At 45.4% G+C, this 22,330-nt stretch overlaps 1 protein-coding gene across 3 annotated transcripts; it reads left to right on the top strand.

The window, feature by feature from the left end:
• Positions 1–22,330, top strand: BMF (Bcl2 modifying factor). 3 transcript variants are annotated; one of them, XM_057382119.1, is made up of 5 exons: positions 1–62; positions 1,404–1,568; positions 2,491–2,586; positions 3,748–3,911; positions 16,618–22,330. In XM_057382119.1, the coding sequence occupies exons 3-5, from the start codon at positions 2,496–2,498 to the stop codon at positions 16,717–16,719; spliced, it is 357 nt and encodes a 118-aa protein (XP_057238102.1). In that variant the 5' UTR covers positions 1–62; positions 1,404–1,568; positions 2,491–2,495; the 3' UTR covers positions 16,720–22,330. The 3 variants fall into 3 exon arrangements, with proteins under 3 accessions (XP_057238102.1, XP_057238099.1, XP_057238100.1); XM_057382116.1 differs by having other exon boundaries at positions 2,491–2,811; XM_057382117.1 differs by lacking the exon at positions 1,404–1,568 and having other exon boundaries at positions 7–62; positions 2,491–2,811.

Genomic DNA, 22,330 nt, shown 5'->3' with positions numbered 1-22,330 from the left:
GGCGGCGGCGGCGGCTCCTCCCGGGACGCCTCGTCCCCGAGGGACGCCCGTCCCGGTTCTCGGTGAGTGCCCGGGAAGCGCCTTTGGCACTGGGGCCGGCCGCTCTGAGCCAGGTCGCCGGTGCGGGCGGTGCCGAGGCCGGGCGCGATCGTGACAGGGAAGGGGGTTCGCCTCGGGTCAGCCCCGGCCCGCCGGTCCCGCCCGGAGTCCCGCGCCTGCTGGGGAGCGGGAAGAAGGAGGGAGCGGGCGGGCTAGGAATGAGCTCGGTGGGCACTGAGAAGGCAGTTGATTTGCTGATATAGGTGATGGCTGATTTCACAGCCAGTGCTGGTTCTCCCGGGCCGCCCCGCCGAGCTCGGGGGTCTCGTCCCACGGCGCTGCCCGGAGGAGGCGCGTTTAAACCTCTTGGCCGGGGGCACATGTGCGGGGCTGGAGCCCGGGCGGGGAAGAGTTAAAGGCGGCCGGCGGTGGCGAAGCGAGGCCGGCCAGCTTTGTTTTGGGACGCTGGCACGCACGTGTGCGCTGAGCCCTCCCTCCGCTCCCGGCCCGCCGCCTGTCAGCGCGGGCGTGCGGCTGCCCCGGCCCGCAGGGTTTGACCGCTGGCTTGTGGAAGGAAGCGCCGTGGGTAGGACACGGCACCGGAGACGCGCGGGCTGCCGTGCCCGTGTGCCCGTCTCGGGCAGAGACCCGGAGCCCGAGCTGTCCGGTGCCTGTGGCTCCCAGTGTGACTTGCGTTTGGAGGTTGTRGAAGGAGCTTCAGTGAGTTGTAGGACGAGTTATCCTTCGCGCTGTCTCGGCATTGTCTCTTCAGCGTTTTTGAAGAGCTCTGCAAAAAGGTCGAACTGTATTGCAGGAGGTSGAGTTAAACTTCTTGCTCTTTAAACCCTCTTTTGTTTGGGGTTTGCTCTGTGCCTTTGCTACACTTTCTTTGAGGAATGCCCATGTCCCAGTGAGGCTGACAGATGTTTCCTGCAAAGACAAAATACATTCCCGCCTGCCTCTGTGTCAGGTGATCCAGMAGAAGAGCTGGCAAGATCATCCATGTCTGCCCCTTGGGGCCYGTAACTCCTTTCGGTGTGCTACTTTAAGCCATGGATGAGAATCAGTGCTCTGCCTCTGCTGTCATCCAGCAGAGCTGCATCCATCTGTGGGGCTGGTACCTGTTCTGCTCTGCAGGAACTTTTTGGGGAGTGGCTTAGTTGAGTGAACTGCTGAGATGCAGCAACTTAAATAGCCATAGTGCCCTCAAGCCAGAGCCCTGCACAAATAGTTCTTGCACTGCTAGGTCCCGTTATCTCTAGCGTGCTGGTGAGTGCTGAGTGCTGCTCACCTGGGGGGAGATGGGAGCACCATGGGCAGTGCTGAACACGTGCTTATAAAATTATTATTAATGTCTCCTTCAGGCCTGAAATTCCTCTTGCTAGTCTTCCATTCTGTTAAATGCTTCGCAAACCAGAGCAAAGGAAGAGACATGAAGAGTTGAATTTCACTGCCTTGTTTGGAACTGGGTGGAAATCCTGGAGATGGATCTCTTAGGAGTCTGTCTTCCAATTGGGTTAGATGCACAGGTAAYAGTAAAGGGACTTGTGGCATTTTTGGTAATACTGCTTCTGCTTGCTTTATGTTTGCAAAGAAGTCTGAAATAGTGATTTAGGTTTTATGGGAGATTTTCCCCTCCATCATCTTTGTTCAGCTTTGTGCTGCAACAGAGCTCAGGAGTATTTACTGTGGCAGCTACAGAAATTCTGCTTTAAACACCGACACCAGCCAAGTTTCTCGTTAGTAGTAGGATGAACCATTGCACTGACAGCGCATGAAGGCTTGAGGGAAGTGACTATGTTGTCAAGTTTGGGTCATGTCTTAAGTTGAGCTTAGGGGAGAAATGAGAAGTTGAAAGGAAAGTTGGCCTTCATAGGGAGAAGTAATGGAGAGCTTCACAGAAGTGGCTTTGATAGCTCTTACATTTTGCAGCCACTGGGGTTTCTTAAAAATCTGGCCTTGCAGCCTGTGATTACAAGAGCTTTTCTTTATCAATAAGCAATAGGTGGGGAAAAGTGAATGGGATATATCATAAAGTTCAAATATGGCAGGCCAAAGCAAAGCAGACCCCAAAGAAGCTGACTGGCCATGGGGCTACTGGAAGGATTTGGGTTGCTTTTTAAAACAACATCTTTTCTGTCTCTGTGYTCAGAGGTTGGGGGTTGGTTACGTACTTGTGAGCAGTTGTGGAACTGGAACTGTGGGTGGACTTATACACGTGTGAACTTTGTCTCTCTCTGGTGCAGCACTTGAGAAGTTTCTGCAAAGCCGTGACCTTCACCAYAGGTCACTCACCTCTCCTGTCCATGCAGATGGACAGCTCTGGGAAGCAGGGAAGAGGGAATGTGTGGTAAAATTAGTTGTGTTCTACTGTTGGAGCAGAAGGCATTCTCTCCTGGACAACATTCTTGCTGTGTCTTAGCTGTTTCCTCAAATGTCCCTTTATTGCAGGAGCAATGGATCGCCCCAGCTACCTGGAAGAGGACTATTCTAGCCTGGATGGGCTGGACGATGACGTGTTTCACTCTGATGACTTTGGACTTGCAGGTCAGCCTGGTGAGATGACTGCAACTGGCTTTTTCACACAGAACCAGTCCTACAGCTGCCTTCTGGGGAGGTTTCAACTATTCCCCCTCACACACTGCTGTGGTCCCGGTATCAGGCATCCYGAGCAGCAGGACAAGGCAACTCAAACACTCAGCCCATCCTCTTCCAGTCAGGATGTTATGTTGCCTTGTGGAGTCACTGAAGAGCCACGGAGACTCTTCTATGGTAAGAGCACTCCAGYGTCACTAGCTTTGCAGCAAGGAAACTGTCCCTTCAGCACTTCCCCAATCAAGCAAGATCTCTTTCATTAGGGTGTTTTATTAAAGGACTGAAATTACTTTGCTTTAGTCCTACTCCCTCAAGAAAGACAACTTGTATTTTGTTACCCTTGCTTGTCCACTGGAGGAATCAGACACTTGCTCATTGCTTCTGCTGTCTTTGACATTTCCTCTCTCTTTGGCTTTATTCTGTCACCTTTGATTTTACTGCTAGATGTTTAAATGTTCATCATACTTCAAATCCTACAATTTGCCTACATTTTTTAACTACCAATGGRCTATCTCATCCACACAGGAAGTGGAAACTCCTTTCTGTGGAGAGAAGAAAATGCAARAAGTTACAGCTTTTAGGCTCTTTAACTGGAGTTAAAGTTGCTGAACAAGTACCATGTCCATCCAGTATTTTATTAGTAACTGATACTCACTACTCAGCTTTGAGTATCCAATTCAGCTTTAATTCAAATCACTAAATGCCAGAAAATTGAGAAAAAACTGACAGAAAAAATACTGCTATCTTTAAGAGGAGACAACTTGAGGCAGAGAGCTTGTAAAAGTGCAAAATTATCATTTAAAAAACCCCAAACCACAGCACTTGGCTGAACTCTAAACAAGCAAAAGGAATCAGTTTTAAGATCCTGCCACTCATTTGACTATGGGAATCAACACAATGCTCTGCTTAATCRATATAAAGTTTATTTGAAAGCTGGGCAAATGTTTCACTGCATTGTGTTAAAGTACAGTCATTGTTTGGGCTTTAGGAGCTCGACTTTAGCATCAAAGTCAAAAATTTAGGATTATGTGCWGCTCTTTCCTCCATGAAATGTACTGAGTAGAAAAGCTAATCTTTGCACTGGAAGAATGACTCTTCTGATCTGTTTTGTAGGGAGTGCTGGTTACCGTTTACATGTCCCTCCAGCTGGCTTTGTGTTGGATCCRCACCTCCAAGAGGAACCTCAGGAAGGTCAGCGGGAAGCACGTGCAGAGGTGCAGATTGCACGGAAGTTGCAGTGCATTGCCGACCAGTTCCACCGGCTCCACATACAGAGGGTAGGGTGTCTCTGGAGGGGAACGTGGGGGTTTACCTGTCCAAGAGTGGTGCTCTGGAAGATTGGCTCTAGGTATCAGCTAAGCGAGCTGTTGTTTAAGACAGCAGACTGCCAACAGCGATAAAATGGCTGGAGTATCCTGATGGATTTTGCTTATGCTAGATTGCTGGCTCTTCCTAAAAAGATTGGCAGGTGGAGAGAAGAGAATGTGAGGGTCTGCATTTACTGCCTGGGAAGGGAGCTCTTCTGAGTTAGCTACTGCTATTCCAGCTCTTCCAGTTCATCAGCAATGGGGTTTGAGGCTTTTCCCAGGGATCTTCCTCTTGCTCTTTATTACAGCTTTTACTCCTCCATTCTGCTCATCACTAGCACTTTCTCTCCTGTGGAACAAGTAGCCATCATGGCTCATGTCGGCTCCTCATCTTGGAGATAACAATAAGCCTGGAGTCTATTCTGACACTCCTTATTGTCTAACAGTAGTTCTATGTAATGTTGTAAAGTATATTTAGATCATATTAGACTTGGTAGCAGCTACTCCGTCAGACAGTCCTAGGTAGTGTCTCAGACTTGTGACTAACTTCCTCACAACAAAGGACAGCTGTAAGATGCCATCAGGTCTGAAAACCAGACTCAGATTCTTGATTTTGTTTTCTCAAAAAAACCCCAAACAAAAACCAAACACTGTTGTTCAAAGAAACGAATAACCATCATCCCCCCTCCCCCAGCTCCYTGAACCCTTGATTCTGTCTTCCTTGCTCTCTTTCCCTTTGAGTAGAGATGAAATTGAAATCTCAGCCCATACCCATAGAGATGGGCAGAAGTGGCAAAGGCTTGAAAGTAGGCAGCAGTTTGCCACTTCCATGCAAGCCCAACAAGGAGGGTGTGTATCTTCTTGTATATGAAGAAATTTTGCTGACTTCAGAAAGGGACAGAAAGTTTATCTCACTCCAAATGAGTTTGTGCTCTGTTAACTGTGGGATCGTTTGCAGCCCTTCTCAAAGGTAAGTGAGGATCTCTGTCCTGGTCAGAGAGTGTGGCTTGTGGCTGGGRAAAGGCTTAGTCCTCTCTGTGTCATCTGAGAGATGAGGAAATTCTGAGACCCCTCATCTCTTACTAGCAGGAGGATTAGAGAAGGAAAAGGAAGATTAGCCTGTAGAAATGTAGATGGGGCTATGAATGTCATTTAGCAAACTGCAGGAATAAAGAGCTACCACGAGATTTTTAACATGTGTTGTTTGTGGTTGAATGGGGTTTTCCCCGGTGGCGCCTTTTTGCCAGCGTTAGCCAGGCTGTCTCACAGGAAAGAGAAGGTTTAACCATCCTGGCAGAGGAGCCCTGTGCTGAACTGGTGGAACTGGTTGTAACTTGAGCCCTTTCRTGTCGGGGGAGTGTCCCTCTGTGACGCCAGGAGCGCCCACCCGGCCGGGCTCCAGCGCGGCGGCTGCAGCGGGGTCGGGCTGGCGCTGCCCGGCGAGGCTCCCGGTGCCCGGCGGCCGCAGCCCCAGCCCCAGCCCCGGCGAGCGGCCAGCCCGCCCTGCGGAGCCGTAGTAAACAAAGGCGTCCGGCTGTGCTGGGCGGCGCGGCCCGGCCCGGCCCCCGGGGCCCGCCAGAGGAGGGGCTCCGCGCTCTTTGTTTGAACTGGAACGGCAACAAGTTGTAAAGGGGACGGCAGCGGGGGCCTTCAGCCATTTAAATTTGAAACAAAACGGGGGAAAAAATTACCAAAACCCAAACCAACTCGAAAACTAAACCCGAGGACAGAGTAGTTCAGCCAGTGGTTATCCACAGCCTGACCCTGGGATAGGCCTTGGCATTGGGATCTGCTAAGGGATTCTTTCTTGTTTGTCAGGGAAACTGAGTATTGAGCCACATATTGGTGTCCAAAGCACATTTCCCTGTGGAGTGTTTTGTTGTCATGCCCAATCCCTTCCCTCCCAGCCCTGCATGGAGGATTTCCTTTGGCTTTTGGCATGAATCCCCTGTGGAGAAACCCCTCTGTCCTGTGTGCAGTGACTGCCCAGCCTGTTGCTGAAGAAGCAAGTGGTGTTCCCCTGGAGACAAATGAGCAGTTCACTATGTGCTGTGGTTTGGAAGGGGCAGTCTCTGAGACATGGAAAACTGGGCTGTCGTTTATCTTGATGTGAAACTAATCCCTGATTTGGAAGCCCCATTCCAGCTTGTCTCAAACATTTGGTCAAAACCAACTTTCCAGAGTGGTGTCTTGAATCAGATTTAGAATGCCGCAAAGTTAGTCAYACCAGTGTGGTCTTGTGAAGTCCTGAGAGGGAGCAAGCTTGGTTTTCAACAAGCTGTGCCTGTTTTGGGGGCCTGCAAAACATTTATCTGTGAACCTGTGAAAAAAAAAAAATGTGTGTGCCCTTTCAGTGGAAGTTAGGAAAGGCTTTTAGCATTGGAATAGTACATCCAGCTAGCTCAAGAGCTGTCTTCTCATGGCTCTTGAGTTCTGTGAGACTCTCCAGCAGTTCAGGTATGGCCCCCTTCTGCTGCTGCAGCAGCAAGGCTGTGTTGACACAAAGGCTGCTGGTTAATGTACATCCTTGGCTGAGACAGAAACTGAGCAGGCAATAGCTGCTGAGGCTGACATCACTGAGTTGTCAYTGGACTCAGCTGCGTGCATGGTCTAACCCCATCCCACACTGGGAACCCTGGAGAGTCACTGTTATCTCTTCTCTGGGCTTCTGGAGCTAAATGGTATTTATTCTGTGGTTCTTGGCTATACAAAAGATTTTTGGGTATGCATCTAGTAAGAATAAGAAAGTTGGCTGCACCTATGCTTGCTTTTGGCATGAACACCACTTTCAGGGTTTCATTTCCTATTAATATGTTAAACAGAAAACAGTAATTTAAAACCTGGCTATTTCATCCTTAGAACAGTGCTAGAGCAATAACACAAYATTCCCTAGAACTCTGTGTCTTTCATGTCCTTAAGATGCTGAATTTCTTGTAAGAAGGACTTGAGCAATGCTTTGTGTTCCTAAGTAGCAGAACCTGCTATAGGCTGATCTAGTTTGCAAGGGCTCTGCAGAATGGTCTGTAAGACCCATCTGTGGTTTCTTTAAATCTTTACCTTTTGTCTTACTTGATTGAGGCTGTGTAACTTCTGGCAGACTTCTCTCTGTTGTATTTTTTTCACCCTGCCCCTGGAAAACAAAGGTGGAGCCAAGCCGTGCTTTCTGCAAGAGAACCCAGTACCTGCCACTTCCTACTTGGTTTGAAGCAAGTGTGCCTTTGCCATGGGATCCATGAACTGCTGCTGTAGCCCAGCCTGTGGCTGAGCTTCAAGAGTGTGCCCTGAGGTTATGGAGAACAGAGCTGAGCTTAGGGCATCTGCCAGTTGGTTGGCTGGGATGTGCTTCCCACACCCCACATGCCCAGGCTGTGGCAACAAGTGCTTGGGCTGTGCTTCAGGTCCTGAGTGCACTTGAGTTTCCTTGCCTTCAGGAGGGGCTTCAAGCTGTGCTGAATGGATAGTGTTTTTCATGTCACGGGGGGTTGCTGGATGGGATGTGAGTACACCACCAGGGATGGTGGTCGCAGCAGTATAAAGCTGCCCCAGAGGAGCACAGGGTTATACAGGGGTGGGGTGGATGACACTATATCAGGATCACACCCCTTCACTTTGACGGGCTTCAATGAGGCACTGGAATGCTATAGCTTTTTCCAAATAAAATAACTGTTTTTAAGCAGGCTGCAGCTTTGAGGGGACTGCTTTTATCACATCTCTTCTTCATGGAGATAAGATCACTTCACAGGGGATAAAATTGTCTCTTTAAGAGCCAAGGAGTGGTAGCCTTGAACAGTTCTGGGCTCARGTCCAAGCAGAGCCACTGACTTGCTGTATGACCTCAGACAAGTCTCTTGACCTCCTTGTGCTTCAGTCAACCCATCTGGAAAGCTCRGTTTAAAAAAAGCTGAGCCTCAATGAGAACCAGATGCTGAATCAGARCTGAGCTTTCTTGAGTAAATAAGTGCATTACAAACAACAACAAAGTCCCTTTCCAACACATCAGGAATCCTGCAGTTGATTTAGATATGCTGACCATGCTCAAAAAGCCTCTGTGGATCTAGCTATCGAAAACTTTGTTTCTCTAAATTCCCCAGTTGGTTCAGCAAGAAAGACTTGCCATCAGTACAACAGGGTTCAGCAGCCCATGGAACAAAAATGCCTGCATTCACACCGGCTGTGGGCAGACAGCTAGGCACATACCTGTTTGCCTCAAGCTAATTAATGACACTGAAAATGTCCAGGAGGAAATGTTGTTTTCCTTTGAAAGTGAAACATGGTATGTTTTGCATATTTTTTCCTCTCTGTCTCTCATGAGAGTTATCAAGGCCTCCTCTGAGACACTTCTACTTATGCAACAGGGAGCCCATGTCACTTGTCGGAAACTCATTGGTGTGAGAGAATGGGTGCACAGTGCTACATCTATCCCAAACTCTATCAGGCTTTTTTTTTTTTTTTTTTTTTTTTTTTTTTTTTAGGACATTTTGGTTTTTTTTATTTTTTTTTTTTTTTGACACTGGAATTGTTTTCAGGAATCTGTTCTTATGATAACTGTATATCTTAAGTAAAATGTTCACAAAAGCTTCCTAATAATGTAATGCAGAGACTCAGACTGTCCTGCAGCTAAGCCTGTAGCACCAGCATACTTCACTTGTACCTACAGTCTCTTTGAGACTTGGGATAAGTGTTTTCATTTGTTTCCTGGGTAGGTCAGTACATGTCAGGATCTTCCCTGCTGGCTGATGCTTGCTGCTGCTGTGTACAGCAGTGGGTCACCTCTTCAGCTCTGCTTTCTGCATGTTGCCCATTGGCACAGGACTTGAATCYCCAGCGGGGGATGCATGAGCATGGTGAGGGAGAGAACTCCTGAATTGAGTGAGCCCAGGTTAAAGGGCAGGGGGTAGGGTGGGTGTGAGTTTGGGAAGACTGAGATGTAAAACAAAGTTCTTTCAGGGCTATGGAACTGGAATCCTAGACTTGAGGAAAGGAGGTTGCCATTCTTATGGTCAGTGGAGTCAGAAATTTGATATGAGGACGTGGAGACAGATTTTTTGCTTAATGTTATTAGAATGTATTTTTTTTCATTTTGACAAATGACAGTGCAGGAAGAGGTGGGCTAGAAAGTGTACCTTCCCCATGCATACAAATAACACAACCTTGTCTAGCACCTGTTTTGAAATCCTGCTGCCTGTGGAGCTGATTACTTGACATTCAGGTTAACAGAAACTTGCTAGACCATTTCACATCTAATCTGAAATAGTATTCTTTGACATGTTCAGAAAAGAAATTGAGTACAAGAATATAATTATGCCACTGCATAAATCCATGTTTCTACYGTATCTTGAATGTTACATTACATTCTGGTTTTCTTCATCCAAAAATGATGCAGCAGAACTGGAAAATGTTCAGAGAAAGTCAAGAAGGACAATGAAACTTTTATATGAAAAAATGGGCTAGGACTGCTAACCCTGAAAAAAGATACAAAGCAAGAGGAAAACGATAYTAAACAGAAATCAAAAGTGACATGAAGGAGATGAATAGACCAATTTCTCCCAGTACAAGAACTAGACAAAGTCAAGTCAAGCTAGTAGGAGCTAGCTCAAAGTAAATGAGGTCATTTTTCATGCAACAGGTGAAAGCTGTGGAGCTTCTTGTCAAGGCATATTGTGCATCCCAGGGCTTTATCTGGGTTCAAGGGGAATTGAGACAAGTTTATGGCCATTGAAGCAGACGTTAAATAAACAGAAACCAGATCTGACTCAGGAAGTCCTAAGCTCAAACTAGTTAGATGCTGAAAGAGTACTAGTGGAACCTACTGCATGTACGTGCCCTCAGCTTTTCGTCAGGCAGCCCGTAAGACTGCTGCTGGAGAGCTGAGCTATACAAACTCTTGATGCAAGTCACATACAACCAYTGTACATCAGTTTAATAAAAACCACAACACTTCTGCATCAGCYTAATCTAGCCTTCTATATGCTTTCAGCTGATGAAAGATTTAAATATATTACGTGTTTGCTCCTGCTTAAAATAGGGGATAATGTTAAAAAGCAAAACTTCCTGCCYAGCTCTGGTAGAGGAAGTGGGCAGAGGATAAGGGAGCTGGGTGGCAGGAGAGCTGTGCAAGCTCTAAGCAACTGTGTGCCATGAATCCCTCACCCTGCTGGACAGTGGGGGGGCAGTGGGGCCACAACCTCAAAAGACCAACAATAAAGAGCACAAAACAGTACAAGTGAATTGTACAGTATTTCCAACATCAGTGTTCAGTGCTACTGTCTCTGCTGTACAACCCCTTCAATCTCCACAGGTTCTTCTATATTTCCTCAGCTCCTGCAGCAGTGTCGGCTGTGACAGTGGTAATGTGCTTTCTGCTTGTAGCGGTGTAACAGCTGAGGAATTATTTTTCAATTAAGAAATAATTGTGGCAATACCCTACTTCTTTTTTATTGTGGGAGAGCAGAAGATGCAGGTTATAACTTGACTGAGATCATGCAAGGATTGCTGATAGGAACCCAGTTTTTCTGCCTCCAGTCCTCCACCTAGGTTGGTTGATCTTATTAAGATAGTGCCATCTACGAGGGGGATGATGAGATGTTTGGACTGATTATGGTGAGGAGTGTACATGTTTGTATTTTGCTCAATTAAATTTTATGGTGGAAAGGCAGGAAAGCAAGTGTCCAAATGCAAAGTCCTCCTTTGTTTCAAGCCACAGAGGAGGAATGTCCTGCCAGCCTTTTATAGTCTCCGTTTGGATGCTGGGGGTTTTTGTTTGTTTGTTTCTCTTCAGTAGCTACCTCGCCAATKGAAAAGGAATCCTTCCGAGGACCGGACCGCGGCAGAAAAAATAGCGATCCAAAACCAGCAGCAGTGAGGCAACTCCTGTTAAGCCCAGTTAGGTTTTCCCTGCTGGGAGGCAGACCCGGGGAGGTGCTGGCAGTGGGGCTGGAGCCCCCCGAGGGCCAGCGGAGCCGGGCGGCGGGCGAGAGGAGCGGGCGGTGCGTGCGAGGCCCGGCCGGGCCGTGTTTGCGCTCGGCGGCTGTGTTTATATCGCTCGCTAAATTTAGCCTGTGACTCATCGGCGCTGCTGACGAGAGGCTGCGCTGCCCGCAGGCTCCAGCCCTGCACCTGCCCTCCCGCCGCCTCCCCGCGCAGCCGGGCGGCCCCGCGCCCACCCCTTCCCCCCGCGCCAGGATATTTTTCCTGTAAAAACTTTTAAAGTGTTATTTTAAGCAAAGCCCGAGGCAGACTTTAATCACTAGGGGGGGTCTCCGCAGCACTGAGCAGTTTTGGGAGCACCTCCCTTCTGCCGGTGAAGGAACGGGTGCCAAACACAGGTCAGCGGGTGCCGCGGCCCGCGCAGGGCAGGCGATGAACAGCGGGAGCTGTGCAGCAGCTCTGCCCCGTCCGTCACATGCAGGTTCAGTCAATAAACGCTTAAAAGAATCAGAAACTCTTGCAGCTGCCGCCCATGGCTGGGCGGTGTGGGGTGACCTCTCCTGGGCATTTCTTCCAGCACCCTCGGGCACAGGCCCAGAGCATGGGGGCGAACCGTGCCGCACCCCGTGCCACAGGTACAGAGTGGTATCTAGATGCGGCTCTGTGGAAATGCAGGATCTTTATTTACTGGATTTGTGGAAAATAAGCCGGCGTGCCCCTCGGGATGGGGAAGGAGGGGAAGGCCGGGGGCCTGGGAACGCGGTGGCCGRTGGTTGCCCTTCCCAGGTTGCCGTCAGCTGGCTGTTGCCATGGCGGCTGTCTGCTTCCCCTTCCTGCCTGCGCTGGAGAGGAAGGCGCGAGTGGCTGTGTGTTTGTTTTTGAGCTACGAGAAAGCTGAGAAAGGGCTCACCTGCGCAGCTGCGCCGGCAGCAAGTTTGGGGCAATAGCCGTCGCTGTTTGCTGCTCAGCGCCTCGGGTGGTGCCCGCTCCCAGCTTGGGCTGACAGCCCAAACAGGGGTTTGGGGGTGGGTGTTCCCTGCGTCGTGCATCCCTTCTTCAGCTCTGCCCGGTACTCTATATCCTCTCTCCATCAGCACACGTGTTGTGTTGCTTATCTTGTTGCAAAGCCTGATGGAGGCTCATGAGAAAGGAAGCAGTACTTGAGATGACRACTCTTTCTACCACAAGTTCAGTCCCATGTCTGAGTCATTGCGAGCCAAAAGGATGGAGTTCACCGTGGAAAATGTCTCATCTCCTTGTCGTGTCACCACGGCAAACCGTGTTGCTGAGCTCTTCTTCATTTTTTTCCTCTGTTACTGCCTCCTTTTTTTATCTGCTTCTTTAACACATGCATTATTCTGTGGTCATTAGGAATCACAGCTGGAAAGATTTGTATTTGACTTCCATTGGCCTGCATTGCTCTCTCCAGTGGGGGACACTTTCTGTAACCTCTGTTGCCTTGGGGACTGGGACTTTCTAGTCTTTCTAAGCTAAAGCATATTTTGTGGTAGCACGATATGCCTCCAGCCACCTGGCAGCCAAAACAGCCTTCAGTGATGAGTCAGCAGCTGCTCCCGGTGTGCAAGTATTTTTGTATTCAGTGAATAAATAAAATCCCAACAACTTGTTGCTAATGCTTGTATTAGTCATTAAGGGAAGAATAATGTTTTTATGTACATCTATGCCATTATTAATCTTTTGCTCTAACACCACCATTTAGGGGCCATATTAATCCTTCTAGTTAAGATGGGATCATAATATGACCCTTAATTGCCTGAAAGCTGTGAAGCAGTCAGAAGCTGCCCATGAGGTCAAGAGGGTAGACAGGGCATACAAGACAGACCCACTTACAACATGTGTATATGACAAACATATTCTTTACTTTTTTAAGCAGGGATGTTAATGGCCTGTATGTATGAAGTGTAAAAATGAATCATTAATTTTTTTAACATTCATGCTCATAGATTTAAGGAGCTGTGTCAGAGGGACAGCATTTTCTTTGAAGTGCATCACCTGTCTTGATTTTCCCTTTGATCACCCCATGCAAGGGCTTGGTAGGAGTAAAAAARGTTTTGACATCTGGGGTGCTACTTGCCAGACAATTATCTGTATGCTTACAGTGTGAAGCATGTATTAGGAATTAATTGTGGGGAAGGAGTGTCGGGTCAATCATATTCCTCTTTCATTTGCTTCCAGTAAAAGTCTTGCACGKTTTTTTTGTGTTTGTTTACAAGTCTGGCTTTTGGTTCAGCACAGTTCATGGAAGAGGCTTCACTAATGTACTGTTGCTGCAGAGCACACTTTTCCTGTAAAATGGCCTTTCCTTGTGACTCATTGAAGCATTCATGCTAATGCTTCAGACAGACAGTCTCTTAAGGATATCCCCTTTAAAAAGCAGCAGCTGCAATAGGAAATGGTTTTATGTGTTTCCAACTTTGTGTTCTTACTGTATTCACAAGTCTACTCCTCTTCAGTTACAGATAGTATAGAGGGCAAAAGGGGCTTCTTTCCTTCTTGGGAAGGGAGCCTCAAAAGGGTTGTTTTGTTGGTCCCATATGGAGGTGGCAAAATGTTCATCTCCAATGTTTTTGTACAGTAGTGACTCTGAGGATTGAATTATTTTGATAAAGGACAAATTGGCCTAGTGAAACTTAGGGAAATTATACACCAGTGTTGCAATAGTTGTGAATCTTAGAAAAAGGTCTCAAAACATATCACATCTGAATATATATATATATATATATATATATATATATATATATATATATATACTGAATTAATGGAATCACTCCTCTGGATTTTCTGTCCTTCCTTGACAGCTAAATTATACCACACCAAAAACCCCTCTCAACTTGAAATATTTTAGAATTTTGGTCTTGGCTGAGGCATATCTGGGGAAAATGACACAGAAACTTGTGAAAAGGACATTTTTTTAGTTCTTTCCATAAATTGTTTACTGCAAATAATATCTGCCATTCCCCTTCTGTGGCTCTTGTCCCATGCTGAGCTAGTACCACAGAAAGCAGATCGGCCCAGAATTGAAGCCATAACTCTAAACCCCATTMGCTGGGCTTGCTGCTGAAGCAGGTAGTCCCAGCTTGCTCCTCTTCACAGGTCATCCTGTCTCTTGTCCTGGCACAAACATCAGTTTGACTGCATGATGCCATGGATCAGAGAGATTAGGATGACCTGTTCAACAGTAAAGGCTACTTCTTTATCAGATTAGTTCTGGCCTTGATCAGTGTGCTGCTCTAGTTCACTTTCCAGCACTGCTGTGGGGGGAGGACAGTGTGAGTGGGTTGCTCCAGTACGTGGGCCAGTGAAAGTGTCTGTGGGACCACACCACCATGGAAGAAAATGGTGACTGAATACAGACCTAGGGGAATACAGGCAAGCTCTAGGTCTAGGAATAAAACCTGGAAAGCTGTCCKCAACCTAGTACTCCATTTTTTCACTTTAAAACAAAATGGTGTCAACATTCTACAAAGAGTTATTTAGAAACAAAGGGAAACAAGGGTAAAATATTTCCGACTCTGCTCTTGCATGAAAATCTTGAGTGTATTAGGCAAACATGATAACACTTTTGATTGGAAAAGGACAAAAATGGTATACCAAAAAGTGGTTTCAAGAAGCAGTGAAATAAACACAATAAAATATAAACTAAAATACATATTAGAGTTTTTACTCAGTGTTTGTCTTATCACATCCCACTGCTTCTCTTGCAGGCCTGTAACCCATCTTAAAGTACAGCTCTAAAACTCCAAATAAAATACAAACCAAATAAAAACAAATTTTATTTACCAAATAAAAACAAAACCCAATACTTTCCTAAAAAAGTTCCCCCCCTTAAAAGAAAAAAAAAAAAGAGGTTATGAGCTCAGTCCTTTCAATTTTTTTTGAATATGGCCTCCTTTACCTATCACTGGAAAGAACAGGTAATCCTTTTCTCCCAAGGTGTTGGATAAAAGCTGAGGAGACAGAATAATTAGAAACCTGTTATGGTGTGAGAAGCACAAAACAACCTCCTCCAATGAAGAAGGACATTTATTTGGGAATCCTTACATGTGTTTATCCTCCCAATGGTGTGAAATAGTAAAATTGTACATGCCAAATCAGTACTCCTCTTGTGTGTCCACAAATTAACTCACTTTATAAAATTCCATGAGAGTTCCCACTAGAGAGGGTCCACCAGYGATGCTACAAACACAGTGCTCTTGAAATGTGTGGTGGGATCTGTGTGAACTCTTCCAAATCCATTTCTTGTTCCTGTTAAGTCTTAAGGGCAATAATAATGACCCAGTGCTAAGAAGTGAGGTGAACACAGGTTTTCTGGAAGCCTTTTTTGTGTATGCTTGTGATCCAAATGGCACAGATTTACTCACACTGGAATACAGATGTAATGGCTATCTGGGAGGGCTTTGAAGAGTGGTCTATTGACACATCTCCAATACACCAACTCCAGTTGCACCTCTCTTATGTGTGATTRTGTAAAGAATGCCTTGCAACTGTGTTGTTCTGCCCTGTTGGGCTAATCTGTATTGAAACATCTTGTTCATATAATGTGCTTCACTGCTCTTTTATGAACTCCTGTGTACTGAGGCAAAGTTGTTGGAAGCTAGTCTTCTGTTTCCTCGTCTGCTGGGGATTGGGGAGGGGAGTAAGGGGGTGGAGATTTGGGCTGGTTTGTTTTGTTTTCCAGAAGTGATCATGCCTGCTTAGCAAATATGGAATTCTGGATGAGAAAACGAAGACTGACTTCTAATAGAGGGTTGGTTATTGAGGTGAAATAGTATCCCAGACTGGGCAATGTAAAGAGAAACCCACCTGTTTGTATGAGATGCCATTAAAGTGCAGGAAGGTGGGGGTATAATCGGAGCCACTTTTGCAGGGGTGATTACAAATAACAAAAGGAGGAACAGTGTCCCTGTCCCAAAGCTGCATTATGTAGTCTGGTGTCCCCCTGAAACTCAACTCCCATGTTTCTTCCTTGACAATGGGACCTGAAATAACCTCTTGGTTTTGGTTTTTTGTGTGTTTTCAAGTATGTTCTTGCTTAAGGTTTAATTGGCTCCAGTCAGTAGGAAAGGGCTCCAAGGCTGATTATTTATGGCTTACTGTCAAAAGTGGCTATAAAAAGGGCAGTATTATCTTGGAGATGCTGGGAAGGAAAATGTGGTGGGGGGAGGGTGGGGGAGTGTGTGTGTGCACGAATGTGTTTTCTTGTACTAGATGAAATCAGAGTTTTGCTGTCTCAGCAGTGTGGTTTAAATTGAAGATTAACCCTTTGACCTTCACGGTGTCAAATCACTTACAGATGGATCACCAGTTATATTTTTTTCTTTTTTTTTACTTTCGGGGTGAAGGGGGGCTTTTTTTTTTTTAAAAAAAAAAAAAAGGTTGTTTGTTCATGCAGCTGGGGCTTTTGAAAGGCTCAGAAGCCAATCTGATTAAAAACAGCACTTGGCTAAACTCTGCGAAATCCTACAAGCAAAAAAAAAGTTTAATCCTCTTGTGCACAATGCATAAAGGGTCTGCTCTTTTCTTTTTGTAATGTTAGAGCTACAATTATTTCTGGAGAACTTATCATTTCCCTCTCTCCCCTCATCCCTTGCTGCACCCCCTTGTTATGCTGATGGGATTAAAGTGTCTGCTCTTGAAAAGTGTAACTGAGTTGTTATTGGAAAAGAGAAGTGGTATGTTGCAATTTTAGAAATATAAATAACCTTGCTTTAACTGTTCTTCTCCACAGCATCAGCAGAACAGAAATCAAGTGTGGTGGCAGCTTTTTCTCTTCCTACACAACTTGGCCTTAAACGCGGAGGTGAACAGGAACCACACTGGGCAGAGGTGAGCTTTGCCCACCTGTTTCAGGCCACATCCAGTCTGCAGGGAGCACTGAACAAACACTGGTTCGGGGGCGAGACATTGCACACCGCCGGCCGGATGTGAGGACTCTGACTTTCTGATCCTCGTCTTCAAGTTTGGGTGTTTTTATGGACTCTTCTTTGCTGCTGCCTGCCTCACGAGGCAGGGAGCTCTTGTCCAACACTGTTGAAGGAAAGCCAGAATGTGGGTGTGTTTGGTAAAGCTTGCTGCTGGTTCCCCGCACCGGTGACCTCTGTGCAAGGGAGGCAGGTWTTAGACTGGCGGCTTCCTCTGCCCTGTGTCATTGTCCATGGTAGAGTGCAGAAGTGTCATTTTGGCTGCTAGTTAAAAATGATGCCTGGGATTGACGACTAAACATACTTCAGAGCAGTATCTTCCTGAGCAGAGATGCTCAATTCCTCCACATTATTAGCAATGAAAAACATTCAAGTAGCCTAGATCCATCAGGTTACTTGTTTTATTCATTGGTTGCTGTTTATTTCATTGCATCTGTGTGAGTGAAAATCACAAAAAAATCTGACCTCTTCAGCCATTCCATTGGGCACCATTTGCAACTCTCTCACAAGAAGTTGTTCTTTGTCATTGCCATTAATAAAAAAAAAAATAAATTCAGTAGAGCAGTCTGAAAATGAAACCTTCTTGGGGTTGCTGGTGGCTATTAGCTTCTGCCACCGTCTGCTTTCAGTTCAGTGTTCTCAATGCCCATGAGCCAGCAGGAAGCCAAAAMCCATGGAATATAGCACAAGTGTCATTCTTCTACAATGCTAATGTACATGTTTTTAGTAGTTTTACCATGGATGTTTATTTTATCTTGTTTTGGTTTTCTTTTCTTTAACTATAATGTGGTTGGTCAGGAAGGCTTAGATCCCAGGCCTCTGATAATTTTGCTTCAGGATTTGACAGGGAAATTAATTAGCATCCAGTCTGATATGTACACTGTACAAGCAGTCTGTCCATTACTCTAGTTTGTGGTGTTTGGAGGCTGCTGTAAGCATATACTGACTAGCAGCAGTAATATTATTTCAAGGGAGATCTTCTAACAGTTCCCAGTTTGTATGCACTCAGAAGTTTGTCCGTATGGCTGACACTATTGGACCAGCATGGGGAAACTACCCTACCAAGATGAAGTAGCCTTAAATATTGATGGCTACTTCTCTGTAGCCTTAAATATATTTAGTTCAGAAACCCAGTGACAGCTAGGGTAAAACATGAACAGAGAAGCAATACAGACCTTAGTATTTTTTCCAAAAATTTCCATATTGCCACTGCACCTTGTTGTAGCTCTTAAATGATACAACCAGCATGAGGAAGAGCTATCCAGAGAACTGCTCTTCAGTTTCGTTACAAATGTCAACTACAGGTGTTGACAAATTCTGCTCTTGATCCACTCTGAAAAATAAGCATTACTGTAAGGAAGAGTAGTTTACTTGCACATATGCTTTCCTTCTCCACCCCTCTTTGCATATTTGTCTCTAATTCATGCTTTCTCTAGTATTTGTGTAATCTCATCATTGCACTGTAGCATCTGGTAACATTTTGCTGAACAGTTAAATTTGGACCTTCTCGCTCTCTCCCAGCCCCATTCTCTTGATTTGCATCCTGCTCTACTGTGGCAGAATGTACTTTAGCTCCCTGAAGGAGGTCCCCAAGCCTTTTTCACTTTCATGTATTGACAGTCACTCTCCTTAACCATAAGGAGAGTTTATGTGAGAAAAGCTTTTTTTCTTTTTCCTTTTGTGTTATTTTTCTAGCTAGAGCTAGAGTAATTTGTTTGTCCATGATGGTTAATAATTCATATAAATGAATCTCAAGTAATATTTTTGGGGGTGGGTTTTATGGAGAGGGAGGGTGGGATGGTTTTTTTAGGAGGGGGGATTGTTTTTGGTTTTGTGTTGTTTCTTTAAGCATGTGCACTACAGAGTTACCCCGAGTGATCTAAGTGATAGCTGTTGCTGACTATACTGCAGCAGGATGGAAGCCACTCTCTGCCCATGCTGACAGAGACGAGGCTTTCCAAACCTTGCTTTGCACAGTCTGCTTGATGGAATCGCTGGTCATTGGAGAAAGAGGACTTACATGGTGGGAAAGCCTGAGGGGTAGTGCAAGCACAGGCTGAACTGGGGACCCCTGAGAGCCTGAACGTTAAGGAGATTTAAATAAGAATCTCTTTAAGAGGCAGAAGTGGAAGTGTGGAGGTTCAGGAAGCAATGCAGCAATGATGCCTCCCCGTGTGGCATGCCCTTGGATGTGATGCTTGCATTSCCCTCTGCTTGCCAGAACACCTTTATCAGGAACAGTCAATGCTGCATCATAACAGCCCTGGAAACTGCGAAAAATTCAGCAACTGCTTCTGACATTTAAAATCCATTRTGAGCTTTCCCCTTCCCCTCTACTTTGACTTTACAAACAAACAGGCCAGATAGGCTTGTCCTCTGGATGCATAGGCTGGAAAGATAAGTCTGGTACTTGTACTTTCTGGTGTTGAGACCTAACCAGTTAATCAAGGATGAGACTCTTCTTACCATGGAGAAACAAGTACCTGAAATGGTCCCTCAGTCAGGCTGCTGGCCTCAAGGAAGTCTTTTGGCTCAGGGAAAGACACATCTTTGCCAGTCCATATTTCCCACTGCAACAACAGACTTATCAAAATTGGTCATGCCAGAGTCTCAAGTTAAAATCTCCTTGAACAACAATACTTCATTGGAGACATAGAGCTAACGCTAGACAAAGGCCGACTTCCTGCAATATGCATGTTGGTTACTGGTGCCAGAGATTTACAACCACTGATAATATATTTTAATTATATTCCATATCTGCATATCTCAGAGAAAGGAAATATGCTCTGTCAACCCAAAAGTCTTACTTTGCTTCATGTAGGTTTCGAGGGGCAGGCTGGTTATTCACTTAGGGAAAAGCAATTACTTCATACTTTAAGTCTCACTTACTTGGGGAAACGGTGTGAAGATTTCRCACCTTTATCAACGAACACTGGATGGATGCACTGCAATCATGTATGTGTCACCCATTTTGTGTTTGTAGGGTCCCATGAGCACCCACTGGGGAGATCTTGCCCGCAGAGCAGCTACTGCAGTGTGGCCAGGGACATACGTCGATTATTTGGAGAAATGGTTCCAAACAACATGGTTTAAATCCTCTTGCTGAAGGATTATGCTCAGGTTTTTAGATATTAGTTTGTTTTGATGACAAGAATGGGACACTGTTTCTCTCTGTGCTGTAAAACTAGAGTCTAACGATTTAGAAAGAAGAGTTGGATCTTTCTCTTAAAACAAATTCCTGTTTTTAATGAGCAGTTCTTAAGAAAAACTTGAGCTGCTGCTGATGGTGCCAGCAGCCTTGAAGTATTGCTTGCCTTCCCCAGATCTCCGAAATGGCTTTAGACCTCACCTGTCTTTCCTTGAGGGATGGAGTTTTTCCTATCCCTTCCCAGCTTCCCACCCTTTTGAATATCTTGAAACCTGCCCATCCTAGGACTCAGCAAGCCTGGTGCTAGTAGGGAATAGGTACCTTTACTTTTGTTTCCTGCAATTCTTGAAAGCTGAGCCAGTAATCACAAAGTGACTGCCCAGGGATAGCTGCAAACTGCTGCAAATAGGATACAAAAAAGGCAGGGGAGAGGATGAAATTGATTATAAAGGGTTGCTGCTGGATCTGTGTAGGACTGCAGCCTTCTCTCAAGGTGCTGATAATCCCTGGTTATCATGGAATTCCTGCATAACTGATCACATATTTCAGTTTAAATGGCTTGTTACTAAATATTTGTTGGCTCAACTCTTGTTTGAGGAGTCCTGAAAGAAACTTCCTTGTCAGTCTTTGTTTTGGAGCTGTATCAGCAAGGGAATAGAGGCAAGGAATCCAGTCTTTCTTGGCATGGAAAGTGTGATGGCAAAGACATCTTTCTTTCTACTGGCTGTTTATCTTGTCCCCTCAAGCCTGGATTAAAGATATAGGCAATGTGTGTATGTGAGGTTACTGCAGTCCTGGAGTTGCTCCACAGCAGTCACTGGAGCTGTACCCAAGGTGGAACTTCATTCGGTGTGGCACTTGGCACTCTTCTGGGAAACAGCAGATTATAACCATTAGTAGACTAGGAAGAAAGGTTGGGTTTTTTTTTAAAGGAAAAGAAAAATTACTTGAGGCAGTTATTACAATGTGACCCTATCAACTCTACAATGAATTCCACCCTTCTGCTGCTGGTCCTGACCCATATCTCTGCTGAAATTGTGGGAATGGTGAGACTGTGACATGCTGAATGGTGTGCTATTGAGGGTATTTTTAAAGGGAAAAATAGGGAAAGCACTCAGCATATGTGCTAGAATCAAACAAGAATGCAGATTTGTGGAGGTCTTGCCTTGTTTTACCAGCAGTGTTTACTGCGGGATCGTAAGTCAAAAAAAAAAACAGGAAATGCTGGTTCATATTAATGGGAGGTCTGCATGTGAACCAAGCACTATTGAGTATTAGCATAATTTGACAACAGAGGTTTTAATAATGTCCTTCAAAAGAGTCTGTCTTTCAAACTGGCATTTGTGATCATTTGCAAAAATGCCTACCTGTTGCCTTTGATTGTTTTAAGCAAGAAGAAATACCTCAAGGAATTGATAAAAGATCCTAGGACAATCTTTTACAGTTCCTAAAGACTTCAGTGGTCTCTGTTTCTTTGGTTTGCATGTGTTCACACAGGTGTTACACAGCTCAGTTCTTCTCCACCAGGAAAAGCAGAAAAGACCAAACACATCAAATGCACTGGAATGTAATTGTGTGTGTGTGAGTGAGTGTGTGTGTTTGTGTGTGTGTTCTTGAACTGAATGCAGTCTGACATCCCCTACCCCTTCTTTCTTCCATGTGCCTCACCTTCCCCCTTAGCCACAGAAAGGAGGGTCTCTTCCTGCGAATCCCATGCTGGAAGTTGGTTTCTGGGAAGCGAAACCTAATGTCTGTGGGCTGTTTTTTAAAGCCATGTTTCAGTTCTGTCTTCAGACTTTTTGCTGCCTTTGGGGAACGGAGGGGTGGGAAGGGTAGATTCTTAAACTGTTTTTAAAATCTATAATGGAAATTTTGCATGTATAAAGTTATTCTTAAATCCAAAGGAGTCTCCCCAGTTTGTGGACACGGCTCCAGGAGAGCATCATCCCAGATTCCTCAACTCAGTTTTAGATCAGACTATCCTGAAAGGAGTACTTGATGATGAAAGGGGAAGAGATTGGTGTGATGGAAAGACAATATTGTCAGTATCTCCTTAAATACATGTCAGAAGTTAAGCTTGTAAAAGGGAAATTTTAAAATGGCCCACGGTATATGTATGTCTGTTTCTACTGGGTGCATTTGAAAATTCTGCCACTAAATTTGAGTTTGGGTATGTAGATATTGGGGTTTTTTGGTTAAAATAATCATGGCTCTCTTCTGTTCTCTTCCATAGTATGTAATACAGTSTCCCATGTTTCTAGGTAAAATTCACTGATGAGAATACTGTGAAATGTGGATTCACATTTTCTTCCCCTCCTTCCCCTCCTGCTTCCTGCATGACTGTTCTCCTTTGGTGGGATATGTAAAAAAAA

The sequence above is a fragment of the Malurus melanocephalus genome, unplaced genomic scaffold, assembly GCF_030028575.1.
Source record: "Malurus melanocephalus ecotype Western Australia unplaced genomic scaffold, MMel_1.1 scaffold_551, whole genome shotgun sequence".
Classification (NCBI taxonomy): Eukaryota; Metazoa; Chordata; class Aves; order Passeriformes; family Maluridae; genus Malurus; species Malurus melanocephalus.
The sequence above is the reverse complement of the archived record's forward strand: the minus strand, read 5'-3'. Positions and strand labels throughout refer to the sequence as shown.